Consider the following 16,309-nt stretch of genomic DNA (forward strand, 5'->3'; position numbering starts at 1 on the left):
TCCATTTATCAGCGTGTACTGAACCACACAGTATGCAGATGGAACAATACTAGCACCATGGGGACTACAAAGACTGGTATCTTATGATTAAAAGCCATATTATAATGCCACATATTTATATTTTACTTCTTATTACATGGACATTGGAACTGACAACCATTTTAACTTCAATGCTTATGTAAGCAGAAACAAAAATACGTTTTTTGAAGGATGAACAAGCTTCAAAATTCAGAAGTGTGATTTGGCAAAATAACATACAACACTGACACAGTCAGCCCTCTCCATCAAAATGTCACTCCCATTTATGGATCAAACTGCCTGTGGAGGAACAGCACTTGCAAATACAACGATTAAGAAACACGAGGACATTAGCAAATTTCTACCTGTACCGTCAAACTGCAGCTTATCCTTCATGAACATGGTTTTGGTTGCACCTCTTGATACCAAAGTTTCCTTTCACATGCAGGACATGACAACAGACTGTCTCACTGAGGAACCTGAAACTACTTCACAGAATCACGCATCTTTCCTCGACCCCTATTTCTGCTCTTCCAACTGAGTCATCTACTCTTAGCAATTTCAATCTCTTCTCATTTCTATAGTGTTCACTTAATTTCTCTACAGCCCATAGATTTTATAAACAAACACCAATAGGAATGCAATATTCACATTCAGGAACAAGTGACAATATTTTTCAGGATTAGTTTTACATTTTAATTGTTATTACATTTCCAGAATATTTTATGTTTTTTACATTTACTGATGTGAAAGCAGTGACTGATTTAATGGTGTACAGACTCAGAGCTTTGGAGCATCCAATCCTTAATCTGTTGAGAATGCAAGACCAACTCTCCTTGGTCTTATGGACCAGTCTTCACAGTGTGACTGTCAAAATGCAATGAACACAGCACGGATTGCAAACGTCTTCGTGCAGGTTCAAAACCAGGTCGCAGGGCTAAAGATGATCCATAAAATGTGATTGCCTTCTCTAGATCACCCTGCAAGATTAAAATATAAGAGTAACTGAACAAGTTTATAATTACAGAAAAGTGTAAGTGATGAGTGGATTCATTGCCTTGATGATGGAGACAGCAAGTACCTGTGAAATGTTACCAAGGTAAAAATTGTACCAGACTACACGGCGCTACAACCCAGAAGACAGCCATTTTTATACTTGTGACAGTGAGAACCTCGAAACCTATTCGTTTCTAAATGTTGCAAATTATAACAAATAACGAGCAAAAATCTGCAACACACGTTGGTATGGCACGACCATAAATTGTCAACGAAAGTAAAATAAAGAGAATAAAAGGAAAAGCTCCACTGAATATACTGAAAACAATAGCATCTGGTGAAATACTTACGATGGAAGTGTGGATATTGGCAATTGTAAAGTGTGTCACTTCAAACTCTGGCACCAGCTCAAGTGCCAGGTTAGCTACCATCAGTGCATCACTGTAATAACCAGCCCTGGAACATCAACACAGCAGCACAGCATCATTAATCTATAATTATATTTGACAGCGTGACACACATTTCATATGCAAGATGTTTCAACAGTTTGCTGTACCCCCATCCTGTCATTATAATGACAATGGTTAGCACTCCTGCTTTGTATTTGGTAGGTCCCAGGTTCAAATCCTGGCCAGCAGCTACTGAGAACAAAATTAAATAAAATGCAAATAAATGCACCTTTCCTCTGTGTTACCTGTGAAACAAGGTGGCCAGGCTAATAAGTGGAATGTCTTGCACGGGGCTGGGGGCTTGCTGAAGGGCCTGCTGCAGGCACGTGACGGCATGATCTCCTTGACCGATGACTTGCCAGTACAGTGCTGCAGCTGTTGCTAGCACCCACGACGTGGCATTCTAACCATAGAGATATAACACGGTTTTAATGGCTAAGCCTCGTCTTACGATCAACATAGTGTGAAGAAATTTTAATTTAACATATTTAATCTTTAAAAAATTCATAAAAAGACAAACAATTCTGTGGCTCGGAAGTTGTGTAGCCCAAACGAGAAACAAATACTTGAATAAAAAATAGTGATGAGTCTGACACTATCAACCTCAATCAGCCATGCATCGTGGCACGTGTGCAGTCAAGCCGGCTGTTTGCACAGTAGCATACTCCCGAACTCTTAAACCCCAGAGTTGAAGACAGGCTGACAACCTCATACTAAAGGAATTAAAATCCCCTTTTCTCAAATGATTCTCCACAGTAATACTTCATATACTGTACCTCTTGCAAAGCAAGTGCTATTCGTGTGCCCAGTTCCTCTGTGGAACTGTTCTCATCGCCAGCTAAGACGCCAAGCCACTGGGCTGCCCTGGGATCTGGACTTAAATGGAGCCGATAGCGCAATCGGATGGCAGGTATGTGGTCTGTTATAACTGGCGATGGATTGACTGACATGCAACAGTGGGGCTGTAGCGTCTCCCGCTGAGCGGTTGGCAAATGTGAATCAAGCCTGTAACACACATCAAACAAAAAATTATACATGCACAACGTTCACTCAAGAATTGTCTCAGAAAACACGCAGTAATAACTCACCGGATATGCCTCACAGATGCACTGAACCATGCAGCAGCTAGTTTGTCCCAGTCAATACTGCGGATATGGTCGCACTCGTCAAGTGAAACTGCGTAAGCCCCACTCCTGTCATACACGTGAAACGAAGTATCTGGCGCAGGTTCATCTCTCAGAGACACTGGAAGTGTGACCAAGCAGTAGTAATTTGGTCACTGATGCAGTGCAGTCATATGAACTACATCTTTGGGGTTTGACAGTACCTGAGTACGTGCATGCACACACAGAGAACTTACCACTGTGTCTCCAGAACACCCTGACCATGTTTAAATGAGCAATATCTGCGCTCATGAAATTATCAAGGTCTCTTACTGCCAAGTGCTTTGTTCTTATCCTTTTAAAAATTCATTCTGGCCTTTCACTTTAACTTGAGTAATGAGCAAATATTTTAAATGGTTTATACAGCACTTAAAATGGTCTAACACACAGTACCTGTTATGATAAATTCGCATAACAAATGGAGTTGACTCAGTTAAATAACAAATTCTTATTTTTTAAAATGGACGAATGTAATCTAACGTCTTTAATGAGTATCATTTCCTATCACAAAAAAGACCCACTTCTACCACATAGTATGATATGAAAGATCAACATACCGTAGAAATCTCCACGTGGTTCGGAATTTCGAGGAGAGGCTGCTTCACCCTGCGAAATTTGAAGATGGAATTCCTGAAAAAAATGTTAAAAATTGACTTCCCACTCTCAGAAATTAATCTGTGTATATGGCAGAAAGAACACATCTCTGTAAAGACAAACATATGATTTACTCAGACACATACTGTCTTGGAATCATAAACACATGTCAACAGAATTAATTTGCCGAAGTAAAGGGCGCTTAAAATGCACAGCACATCACAATCAGATGCTTTTAAAATATAGCAGAACCTTGTTAAAACGTGAGATCATGCTGAACCATGTTGTAAATTGCATCCACTGATATGGTACATGCCGCAGGATGTATCTCGTTCAAATGTCATGCCTGTCTAGGCCAAATTATTCTGCACGATACCTCAACCACCGAGACAAAAATTTACGTACATAACAATAACAAATATTATGATTTGATATAACTAGATACTTCAACAAATGTCTCTAGGTTTTGAAGTTTGGACAAATTTGATTACCTCATGGCGAGGACTCACTGTGGGAACAGCACTATTATCATTCATATGTTCCAGTTCCGTTTCATCCAGCTTCTCAGCTGCTGCAGCAGGAGGGTCTGCACCCTTCTCATTGCTGCTTATCTTGAAAGCAATAACATCACTCAGCAGTCCATGCCTGCCTCCACACTGACCTTCTGTATCGAGAGCCAAAATCTGCGATACTGCAGCTGGCTCAAGAGTCACAATTCTACCTGTATAAACCAAAAAAAATGCTGGAATATCAGCATTCATCAACGCGTATGCTGCGTGAATTTGGAAGTTAAATATATAATATTCAGTCAGAAACCTAGACCCTAGTCAGTGATGGAATGACCTAAACACTGTGGAAATCATGCATGTAAACTGTGTCCTTCAAATAACATTAACTCGCAAAAATCCCACTAATATTTTTTAAGTAAGTTGATTAATTGTAATAGCGCACTCAATACCTACCGCAACATGGCAAGGCGTAAATCCTCGATTCAGGTACATGACGTTTCACATCTGTATGATAAGGGTTCGACAGTACAGCAATGAAGACAAGTCTGAATTCCGAGTGAATGTTTCCAAATTTGGGAGGGCATGACTGTGAGCTCAGGATATGACAAGATGAGACCTGATGGGGGTAAGAACTGTTTTCTTGCTATAATGTGTGATAAGAAGCAAACAACAACAAAAGTTTAAGAAATATTAAATTCATAATTTTCCTATGGAATGTGATAACATCTTGAAAATTATAAAATTCGTACCAGTGTCGTCACTGGCTGAAAAGCACTTGACAGCGTGGCACTGCTCCCCGTCTGGACTGCAAACGACCACCTCTCCCTCCTCCAGTCCCTCCACACCAAACTGCTTGGCTGCTTGTATCCCACTGCTGGCCCCACACATGTCCTGGACATGCAACAGTACGTACGAGTAAACAACACACTGATCAAAATATCTTTTTGTGCACCTGGTAAAGCAGTTCTCTACCATGACTAATGTAGTAAAATATGGAGAAGTTATGTATCTCTATCTCACTTAATATATTAAAATATAGTGCCAGAAAGAGACATTTATATAATTTATTCTGATTACCAGGATCGGTATTAAAGTAGTGTGACAAAATGTTGATATGAACAAGCATAAAACGCTATAGCAAATGTTGAACAAGGGCATGTGTACAGCAGATGAAGGATAAACATTATAAGTATCAGGACATTAAGCTTCACAATCCCTGTTATTTCATACAAATGTTAAACGTTCACTTAAAAATATATTTGTTAGCAGAGGACAATATGGTCTGGTGGTGGAGGTGTCTTGAAGTTCTGATGAGTACGCTGAACAGGTTCAATGGAAATTTGTGATGATATTCACCAGCACTAGAAAACAATATGGAGCATAAAGACATAAAACTTAAAATTCATGATTATACATTGTTATTTTATTTTCCTCCACAAAATTTTTCCAAGCCTCTAGCAAAAGTCTTTTCATAATGACATGCAGCAAAAACACTCACCTCGGGGCTGTCCTGTGTAGGAGGAATGCAAACACCAGTACTAAACTTCAGCTGACACGAGACTGCCAGCAGATATTTCTCTACATGACCATCCTCTAAAAAATCTGGATCTATAGTCAAGACCTGCTTCAAGTGATGTATGGCTCCTGTATGGTTACCCTTTCCTTCCAGAACAGACGCCAACAGGAAATGTGTCGCTGGCTGTCAACCACAGGAAGTTACTGTCAAACTTCCACACGATGAAGTTTAGGTTAGGTTACAGAAGGTGACAATCTCTTAATAGGAAATGAATTTACCAATAATTTAAAGACAATAATCAGAGATACAGCAACTCTGGAAAACATAATTAAGCACAAAGGAAACTTGTCTTGATGCCACTTCCTCAAATGTAGGTGCCGGGATTTAAGGAAAAAAACCCAAAATTGAAAAACTGAACCACCTCTGAAGCATGTGGCATAAAAAACCCTGAGAATGAGTGAAAATTACATAACTCACACAAATATTATATACAGAATGATGAGACATCATTACTGCATTAAGTAATGGACATTTTATGATTTATATATGCAAGAAAATTGTAAAACAAAAAAAAAAACTATCTTCTAGTCTCAAATGTTTACCAAGTCATATATTATTTTCCACTTTCTGGAACAGTGGAACCTGTCAGGTAAAAACATCTCCAACAGAAGGCACATTTTCTTCCAGTGACAGAAATGCAATTCTAACTGACTTTGACATTCTTACAAATCACCAAAGATATAAGATTAATGAAATGTTCCAGATATCAGCTTTCATTGTGAAATTCAGCTGGGAAGACAAGTTCAAGAGACACAGGAAACTGCATGAAATTATTTACAATATTAATTATAACATCCTTGTCTTCAAGTTTCTCACCTCCACAGAATTTTTAGCTAGTGCTTCTGATGCAGCTTTCAGCGCTTCATCAAGATATCCTAGCTTATATAGTAAAGAGCCCAAAGACACCAACACCACATCACGAAACTCCTTCGGAACTGAAGTGAGAGCCATGCGGAGACAGTCCATTGCATTGCGGGAATTTCCACGCACACGCCAGTACAAAGAAGCCAGGGTCCGCAAGAGCCAGCTCGGACCAACCCTCTGGAACAAGGTTATATACATTCATCAGCCAGTGACATTATGAACATGACCACTGCAAAGCAGTGGTAACTCAAGACAAATAATCAGTGATCTGTTACCTTGTTGATGGCAGTGAGAATCCGCTGCCCAATCTCCGCTTCCACCATGTTACGTCCCTCAGTGACATACTTAGTCAGCTGTGACTTCAGGCTGGTCTCTGTGCCAGGAACATCAAGGAGACCGTCTCTTGTCAGCGATGACGGGAAGTAAGAGTCCGATTCCGGACCCGTGCCAGAGTTGGCAATGTTACACAAAGGTGGGTACCATGGCAAGTCATGCTCTGTGCCAGGGGGCAAGTCTATCAGCTGGCCCAAATATAAGTGCACCCTACAGAAGAAGTCAGTTCTTCAACCACTGCCAGAATTAAAAAAGTTATACAACAGAACTTGACCTTGTTTCAGGAATATGACATCGATCAGACTTTGATCTGATGTAACCAAGATCATAAATAATTTAATACTTATAAAATTTTTTGTGAATTATGTAAATTACGAAAAAAAGACAGGATGACCTCTAATTAAATTGCTCTAAATGTTTGTATTTGTGTCCACAACCCAGTCAAAGCCTAACTTAAACATGATTCACATACAATTAAAATTCCAGCCAGTAAACACTTCAAACATGTAACAGTACACAATTATAACTTCAAGGATTAATGCAACCCACACACTTGTATTTATCTGCATACAGAAAGAGATTCATACAAAATTTAAGAAGTCCACAAACCTGTTACGGAAAACCCTTCTGGCAAAACAAACGATAAGACAACAAAGAAAACAATTTTAATCAATATGTCCTCTTGATTGACCATACTGAGAGAGGAAGAAATTAAACTTACTCAAAACCCTTATTCTCCGGAGGCAGGAACACAGGGGGGAAGTAAACTGGCGAAGTCACTGCTGTGCATTCTTCCTGCTGGGGCCAGTCCTCTTGTTCGTATGTTGCGGCCTTCTTCGGAATGGAATCTGGAGGTGAATTAGGGTAGACAGGTGCGACTGTGGGAGTGTGATACCTGGCACTGTCACTGCTGCCGCTAGACGCAGCTTCCTCACCTTCAACCGTTTCTTTCACTTGCCGCATCTGAGCCCCACCCCCATCCGGTGCCACCGGTGCACGAGACAAGAGACCTCGTCGAGACACCTGATCGCTGATCTTCTTTGCCTGTAACCAGAATACATCCAGAATGCAATGCAACTTTGTTAAAAATTCCATAAACAGAAATAACGATCCTAACAAATCTAATACTATGTTACTTCATACTTACAAAGTCAATGAGTTAAGGCTGTTTATGGAAACAAAACTTGTTTTTCTTAGAATCATTTGAAATTCATGAACACCAGCTTACCTGTAACTCCACATTCCTGAGCAGCATCTGGAGACTGAGACTGATGTCAATGTGCAGACTGTGGGCCAACAACTTACTCTCACTACTGACATCACAACTCAACACCGGGCGCCCGTCCTGGATCCGCCGCATACAGCTGTGGCCTGAAATACAAGATGCCAAATGATTTCTTTTCAAATATTAAGAAGAAGCAGTTCAGTACTGATCAATCCCTAAATACAGATTTTGTGCTGTCTGCTACTTCACATTAACAACCAAAAATACAAAAATTAGTCCAACTAAATTTGCATACTATTTGGATAATTTCAGGTCGCTCTTAGTGACAACATGCGTTTCCAGCAGGTTCATACTGTTGATGGCGAGTAATTTTGATATAAAGATGATATGGAGGTAAAATTTCATATAATTCCATCAGTTAGTTCGAAATTCATTTGTGGAGACACATCACAGACATGAACATACAATGACTGCTGGATAACACGTAGAATTAAATTTCTTACACTCACCTCTTTTCCGAGCAAATTTTATCACCTTCCAACACAGTTATTTTGTTAATATTTACTACTACTATTTCTTATGTGAAGCCAGTACTCACATTTTCTAGAGAGTCATTATTCATGCTGACTCCTGTCTGCTGATCTGTATAAAACACAAAATTGATCAAATCGCTTCCTCACCCTTACTGCCCAGCACGGCCGATATAAAACTGTTATCTTCTCCCAACAGACGGACGTCAAGCGGAGCTTGCTCCCACATCAGCGTCTCCTGTTCCTTCAACCATTCTTCTTGTTTATTGTGATAGTCATGAAGTTCAGCTAAAATGTATTGCAGGGACCTGAAACGTACAAAAACATGCAGTAAAATCCCAGTCTTGCAACATTTGTTGAAGAAACTCGGGCAGCATTCCAATAAAAAAACTAAATCACCAAAGAGGTGATCATCTGCCAGCCAAGTGCAAAGTAAATTAAAAAGGGAAGTATTTGAGGAAGTAATGCAAAGAATGCTATGAGAAAGGATGATGAATATTCCATTTCAAGATGGCTGTCTTCTGGGTTGGAGCACCACGTAGTCTGGTTGAAGTTACAATTTACTACTGTCTGACAGTGCAGTGTTATATGAAGACATCACACGATACAATGCAACTTGCAACGATGAATAAGTACGTCAGACTAAACTTACTCTCTCCCAACAACAGACACTAATTTTATATTTTTATATAATTATGTGGTACTCCGAACGTTCACAGACAGACGACACATGTGATGACTGGTATGGAATATGAAACACCATCTATCAGTGCAATTGATGTGCATCATGGGGAATTTTGAAGGTCCCCTTATTAAATAGAATTAAAATGTAACAGTAATAATATCACACAAAAACTCGTTCAGTTCTTGGGGTCATTAGTACGCTTAGCCAAGGGATGACAACACCAAATAAACGTGTGTACTTTGAGGGAAAATTAACAGTACTTACTCATGAAGATGAAGAAGCCCCCTTTCCAACTTCTTATGGCACAGTACGGAGTATTTAATCCGTGTCACTTCATCCATATCAGGTTGCAGCTTCACTGCATTATCAAAACATGCCACCGACCTACACAATTCATGTTTATGATGAAACCATGGAGGGGATAAACAGAACACGAATCACTGTCGCTACTGCACTAAATTTCAATTGCATATAGAAAAATTATACCCCTCCCCCTGCAGAAATTCCAACCAAAAGTAAGGCAGAAGGTATTTAAAGCACAGATTTGTCTTCACTTCACAATACCAGAATTACGTAGCTGATGACGACGACGCGTACAGCTAAGACATTACTCTGACAGACACCTCATGAAAATACTAAATCAAGAAGGCAAGTTAAGGCCCAACTGCTAAAGAAGATGCCGACCCCATACAGACGTCACATTTAGTAAACAAGCATAAGGAAGAAACGGTTTAGACTGAGAGCGACTTTATGGGTGTGATTGTAATTTCTTATCTCATCAAGACATTTACAATGCAAGGGAATCCTTTCGTTCTTCCAGTATTTTAATCCAATTCAGTCTCCCAAAATTTCTGCAATGGAATAAATTTCAGTTTTCTTACTAATTTCAAATAAAATAGCTTAGTCTTTCTGTACTAGACTCAGGCTGACAATGAGTGGAACTAGCGCAGTCATCAGCACGTGTGACGTAACTAATTCAGATACATAAAATGGTAGTTGTTCCTAACCTGTAAACTGTGCCAGAAAAAGAAATCGCAGTAACCTCTATCATCCTCACAAAAAACACATCTAAAAACTGAATCTTAGGAGAATATATCACCGTTCCATAATCTTTCACACGGCTGTCACTTAAACTTATTAAATACATTATTTGAGAATTTTTATGTCTTGATCCTAGAAGACGTATAAAATGTTATTACAGTTAATTACAATGGTTTCTCTTTGGAATATAATCAATATGAAGCAAAATGTAAAAATATTTTAAGGAACATTCTTTATAGCCATCAAATGAAATGTCTCCTTAAAATCAGAACAGATTTCATCTCAGCAGAAGCCAGATTACTGTTGAAATTTGGTCACAATTTCTTTAGTGTTCATGGCTTACACATAAGGAATAACATTTTTCATAGGATTTCAAGGACATTAAAATCAAAGCTGTGTAGTTAAAACCTTGACCAAGATTTAATGTTTGACTGATTTTCAGAAGTGTTTCTTACTATAAAAAATAAGTTTACAATCACCAGGCTCTATTTATGATGTATTTCTGTTACTACAAAATTTATGTGTTCTGAGAAAATTTTTTCAAATAATGTTCAGCATCTCACCTGTTGTAATCACCTAGAACTGCGTACACATTACCAAGCAAAAAGTGGCTTGAGGCCACCAGCGGAGCGTGATCCACAGCCGCGTGAAGAATGATGGCTGCTTCAGCGGGAAACCGAGCCTGGTGGAAAATAGCACCAAGATTGAGTAGAGCTAGATCTCTGTACTGCCTGTGAACAGAGGATGTACAGGAATGGGATTTAGTGAATTTTAGAAAGTATGAGAATGGAATTCAAGCTGTGACAACTCAAGCACGGAATTGACACGTACAGCTAACATAACTCCAGAAACAAAGAGGAGGAACAGGACAAATGGTATATTCATACAGCAAGAACTATTAACTGGAAACAACTGTCTTCTTGGTCGTTGCACCGATTACTCTCATAGAAACTTGTCAACGTTTCAGACGTCCTTGCTGCCTCCATCATCAGGGAAAAAACCTCAAATCCTACTAACAATTTACTAAATCCATTTCTGCTAAAGCCAAGCTGATGGATCAGTTTAAAATTTTACGATGCCGTGAAAGACAAAATGAATTAACGCAAATTTTAGTTTCTTGTAATAAGTATGGAGGAAGAAAAACATAAATAAAACTGTGATATGAACAATGATACATATCTAATCATAAAATAAAAAATTATGAAAACTGATGATAATGCGGTTAAAACTTAATTGAGTTCTGTTTAATAAGAAATACATTCATATATCAACATTTCATTATGCATATAAAAACTCTATAAATAAAATATATTACTATAATAATTCATATTAAAGCAACAAATTAAACTTAGGAACATACATTTTAAAACTTTGTATACAATATAAAGAACAAAACCAAATGACACGAAGGAAAACGAGATAAAATTTACACATAATTAATACCTGCACATTATACGACTAAGACGGCCGGAGCCATGCTGCCTGCATGACTGGGCAACTGACTGGACTTACTCGTGACACTTCAGTCTCATGCAAAAGTGAAGTCTGTGTGAAGAATGAGGGTACATGAGAGGTAAAGGATAGATCTGCACACATTAATAAGCATCAACAAAGAAAACCACCAGCAAGAAACTGGTTCTAGACGTCATTTTCACGGAGCTGAACATCAACCAGATAAATTTACCTTGGTGCAAAGTGAACAGATTTGCGTGCACACTCCACTGCATTAGGTGAATCCCCTCGTATTCTCCAAAATATGGATGCCAGATTATAGTGAAGCCACGAAGTAGAGTTCTTCTTAAGCCCCAAGGCCACCTGATGACCGAAGAGGGCAAGATCTTTGTCCCCCAGCAGAGACGTTGCAAGGTTCACTTCGGGACCTGCCGACAGGTTAGCTCTCTTCACCATTGCCTGTCAACACCACACAACGCTCTACAGTGCTCAGACACTCAGCCGCAACACCAGCCTCCGTTTTCAATGGACATATCCTGGCTAGTGTCTGCATATTATTACATTCTATGGACCCATAAGTTAGCCACGTGACAATAGGATGAGGAATACGTCATAATAATACAATAAATAAAATATATTTTTTTGCACAAACATCATTATTTTTTATGACAATTACTTGTCTTTCTAAAGAATTTAACAAACACCTCACTAATAAACCTGAACATTGTTTTCTGTTGAATGCACTCAAGCAAAATATACGCTACTTACTATAAAAGCCTAAATATAAGAGGCACAGGAAAGTGTACCACCAAGAGATATTGACAAAGTGAAACGATCTACTTACATGGAGGTGTTCAAATGCGTGCATACTGAAATCCAAAGAAAATGTGTGCGTGCAGAATGGCAACAAAGGACCATTCGCAGGTATATCAACAGAAAGGTAGCGATCCAACCTAAAACAACAATCATAAACTACGTGTAAAGAAAATAGCGTATTCATCTGTACTATCTATGAATTGCAATGAGATTTAACTCTGTTTATGTGATTATTGAGACATTATGCTGTTGCCCTTGTTTAAATCTGATGATTTTATTAAGCGTCTTATTGCCCGACACCTTGCACGTCCAGTCCAAATTTTGATTTCCGACATTAAATCTGTACATATGTGAAAACCCATATATGAAAATAAGGAATGTATGCAAATAGTATTACAATTAGGTTATATTTCCATTATTCCTTAAGTTACCTGTGAAAGAAGAACCCAGTACTCTGGGGATAAAACAATGCACTCTTATTCAGATGGATCTGAATTTGACCCCCAGTCAGATATCTGTTCACAGACTGAAGTCCTCCCCACTGTGGTTCAGAGCTAACATTAAGCTGTACATCCCTTCTGCTGACCACCATTCTCATGATCCCCTTGTTACAAGCAACAGAATATGCCCCATGCGTGCTACCACCTCAGAAATAGATTATATGACCCTGTCTAGGTGAACAGAGGTCAGAAAGATCATCAAAGACCATATGTGTGGGCAATGTAAACCAACCATGTGTGACAAGACAAATGGAATACGTCCAAACATCTGCACTAATATATATGTACGACTGAAGTCACAGCCTTCTTATTGGTACTGTGAATAGGGAAATACCAGCCGTCATGCACTTGGCGGTGCAGAAAGGTACACTTTCATGAACACAATACCTGGTCAACAACTTAGGAAAATGTACATCGTCCAAAGTATGCCGACAACAGAAACTCTTGAAGCAACGTCAACAATATTTTGGAGCCCTTACTTGAAAAATTAAATTGAGGAAAAAATTAGTTCTAACAGAAGGTTACGTCAACGAAGACCACACAAAAATCAGCACAGGCTATGGACTGAGTAAATAAACATTACAACAACTGCATGTCTATGCTAATATTCCCTCCATGAAGGCAAGAGGCTTGAAACAACAAACTTCAGATATCTTGATGTCATCCTAATAAAACACACTCACACACCATGGATAAGAAAAAGTGCTATAACGACTAAGAACAATGAAAAAGGGACTGGGTCTGTCAACACACACAGCTTCATGCATTGATGTATTTTTTATTAAGGACCTGAGAAACCACATATTTTCCACACACACACTTCATAACAACTATTCCAGAACAGGTAAGCGAAGAGAAATAAATAGGAAGAATCTACATCACAGATATGAAAACTAACAAATGAGTAGAAACAAAGTATGAGCTAATGCATGTGACAACAAGCACGGAAATTCACGTATAATGTGCAAAGTGGGAACATTTCACACTGTAGATGGAAAATAGAAATGCACAGTGGGCATAATTTATTAAATAATTAAGTGTACTGGTTACAGGCCTGCTAGTTTAAACGTTTCCTTTAAAAATTTAAAAAAACACGTTTATTAATCCCACCTAATGCGGTCCTGAATATCGCCCACCAGGCTGGGATACAGGTCTGTGTCAGACAAAGGTTCTTCGGCCCGAATACAATCAGGATCTTCTGAAAATAAGCGATCTTCAAAGTCTTTTGCATTCTCTACGCCTGCCCACTTTTTGTCTATAATAGTTTTGCGTGACACCAGATCCCTGTAAAGAGTGTCTACAGTCTTCACTCGCCATTCCTGTTCCAGCAGTGCCAGCAGATCATATGGGCGGCGGATGTTGAAAATTGAGTCCAGCTGTGAATAAGAAACATCAAGATAGAAAGCATTATCAAATTACCAATTTTGGGAACTACTTGGATTTATTCATGTTGTACATAATACAGAGAGCATAATTTACAGCACATAAAATAGCTTAAAAGATATAAAGTAGTCCGTAGTCGAATATTTAATCATTCTGCAATAATTCAATCTGGAAGACCAATACGACTGTTTCACTAACACTAAAAATTACAATTAATGAAGTATAACGCAAACATTCTTTCATACCTGTGATTGTATAAGCCCATTCTCAGTAACAACCCAATGAGTTGACGCCGATATTCCTAAAAATATCTCAAACAGCACAACAAAACCTTTCCATGACTTCAACTTTAACATTTTCCCTTTATTTCTGACGAAGACTGATCGTCATATTAACAGTTTTAGTACAAAAATTTGACAGGTGGCAGCATAACAAACAAAAAACTATCACATCAATAACACAAACGTGAACTGACTATGACGTGTTGTCCGTACGAGCAGCCGATTTCTTGTTCTTGCACAGATGCAGAATGTGGTCCCACTGTACCACGGATAACCAAAAAAAACAACGTATAACCATTTGTAGTCGCTGAATGTGCCTCAAATTAATACATATTGTGGAAGTCAGTTTTTGTACATCTCAGTTTAAATACGATGTTCATCATTGAATAAATTCAATAGCTGAATATAATTATCAATCGAAACTTTTGATAAATTTCAATCGGATCTTTATTCGAGTTGCAACAGATAGAATCAAGTTTGTCATATGTTTTTCCAAAGAGAATCTATCAATCTTGTTGTCGCTAGTGTAACATTTAACACTGTCGTGGAGTATTAAAGTTATTATTGTTGCCATGTTGTCCGTCAGAGTGTATGATGTGAATTATGACAAGGATTATGAAGATGCTATTAATAAACATATAAACATGCGACTTTATTCCAGTTACATTTACTTGTCAATGGTTTGTGCACTACTTAGATATTTTAGTTTTTCTGTCATTTTTCACTGTTCACCTGAACATGTTTCAAAGCATTATAAGTTTGTTAATTCGGTTAGAAGTTAAAATGATTATAATCTGCTTAAGCTCAGCCTGGCGAGTCTCTGTTTCCTCAGAGTTTACAACACACATAACGTTACAATCCATGTCTTCACAAGCATACAATCCTGTCCCCCTGCATGTGAAAATGTTCCTTCCATTTTTAAGGGATATGATGATGGTACATTCTAGTTTGAGCTTTCTCCATAGTCTAGAATTCTGAACAGAACATGTTTAAGAAATTTGATCATCTTAGGAGAGAAACATGCAGTTTTCAAAACATTATGACCTATTTGAAACAGTAGTAAATGGCCAAAGTTTAGAAACCCAGTAATACTAAATGAGACATATGTGCTCTTGGTAGATGGTAAAAATCATGGCACAAAAAAAGGCTGAAGCAATTGAATGACACACCTGGACATGTCCTTAAATAACACGATTTATCCGTGATGAGTTTGATCATTCCATATAATTTTTGATCTGGTCTTATATTTGCAGGTTGAATTATATTGGGAATCCATGTAGACTGAAATGATTTGTAACACCAGGGTTAAGATTCCCTGAACAGTCATGCTTGTTTTTAGTCCCTTTTCACTTGAAAGAACTTTATTTTGAATGTACTTTAACACACACTTAAACGAGAATATTGAGGACTGCGTACTTTACTACATTCTGATATACATCAGTCAAAATGCAAAACTTTGGGCTACAGTTAACATTGCCTCAGTCTGTTAGCCAAATTTGAATGTTACCTTTCTAGTCAGAAGCGTATTATATAAATGCAAATATGTTTTGTAACTGGGACATTTTCATTTAATACTGTAAGTTATACATTAAGTTATGTTAATTTTTGCAAAGTAATGCACTCAGATATGCTGTGTGATCGGCAATATTCCGAAATCTAAGGTAAAGGTGTTTATGGTTAACCTATATGTATTAGTAATTAAATGAAAATATTATTGATCCTAAAATAAAGCTTTATAAGTTAAATGTTGATTGTATTCAGACGATGCACTTAAGTGCTGTAGCTGTTTGTCATGACATGAACTTCTGTGATGCTCTACATTTCACAGGCACTTCATACTGACATTTCTTATTAAATGAATCATCCATTCTCCAATAAAATAAACCACCCTCAT

At 38.2% G+C, this 16,309-nt stretch overlaps 1 protein-coding gene across 1 annotated transcript; it reads right to left on the reverse strand.

The window, feature by feature from the left end:
* Positions 1–99: 99 nt before the first annotated feature.
* Positions 100–14,654, reverse strand: LOC110827759 (tetratricopeptide repeat protein 17). Its single transcript, XM_022059711.2, has 20 exons — positions 14,380–14,654; positions 13,862–14,127; positions 12,280–12,388; positions 11,668–11,894; positions 10,547–10,714; positions 9,207–9,326; positions 8,408–8,565; positions 7,731–7,873; positions 7,224–7,546; positions 6,445–6,712; positions 6,122–6,346; positions 5,228–5,428; positions 4,479–4,620; positions 3,712–3,941; positions 3,184–3,256; positions 2,552–2,708; positions 2,240–2,468; positions 1,709–1,866; positions 1,365–1,470; positions 100–998 (listed from the first exon to the last, which is right to left on the reverse strand). Exons 1-20 carry the CDS (start codon positions 14,488–14,490, stop codon positions 861–863), a joined length of 3,552 nt encoding a protein of 1,183 aa, XP_021915403.2. The 5' UTR covers positions 14,491–14,654; the 3' UTR covers positions 100–860.
* Between the last annotated feature and the right edge of the window lie 1,655 nt (positions 14,655–16,309).

This window comes from Zootermopsis nevadensis, unplaced genomic scaffold (genome assembly GCF_977971745.1).
Source record: "Zootermopsis nevadensis isolate Lab colony 2312 unplaced genomic scaffold, Znev_1.0 Znev_ptg000032l, whole genome shotgun sequence".
NCBI classification, from domain to species: domain Eukaryota; kingdom Metazoa; phylum Arthropoda; class Insecta; order Blattodea; family Termopsidae; genus Zootermopsis; species Zootermopsis nevadensis.

Coding starts and splice junctions, on each gene's coding strand:
- LOC110827759 (XM_022059711.2), bottom strand. CDS start 14,490: ATGTTAAAGTTGAAGTCATGGAAAGGTTTTGTTGTGCTGTTTGAGATA. Junction 2,709..3,183: donor ACCACGTGGAGATTTCTACG/GTATGTTGATCT, acceptor TCACACTTCCAG/TGTCTCTGAGAGATGAACCT. Junction 2,469..2,551: donor GCATCTGTGAGGCATATCCG/GTGAGTTATTAC, acceptor TGTGTGTTACAG/GCTTGATTCACATTTGCCAA.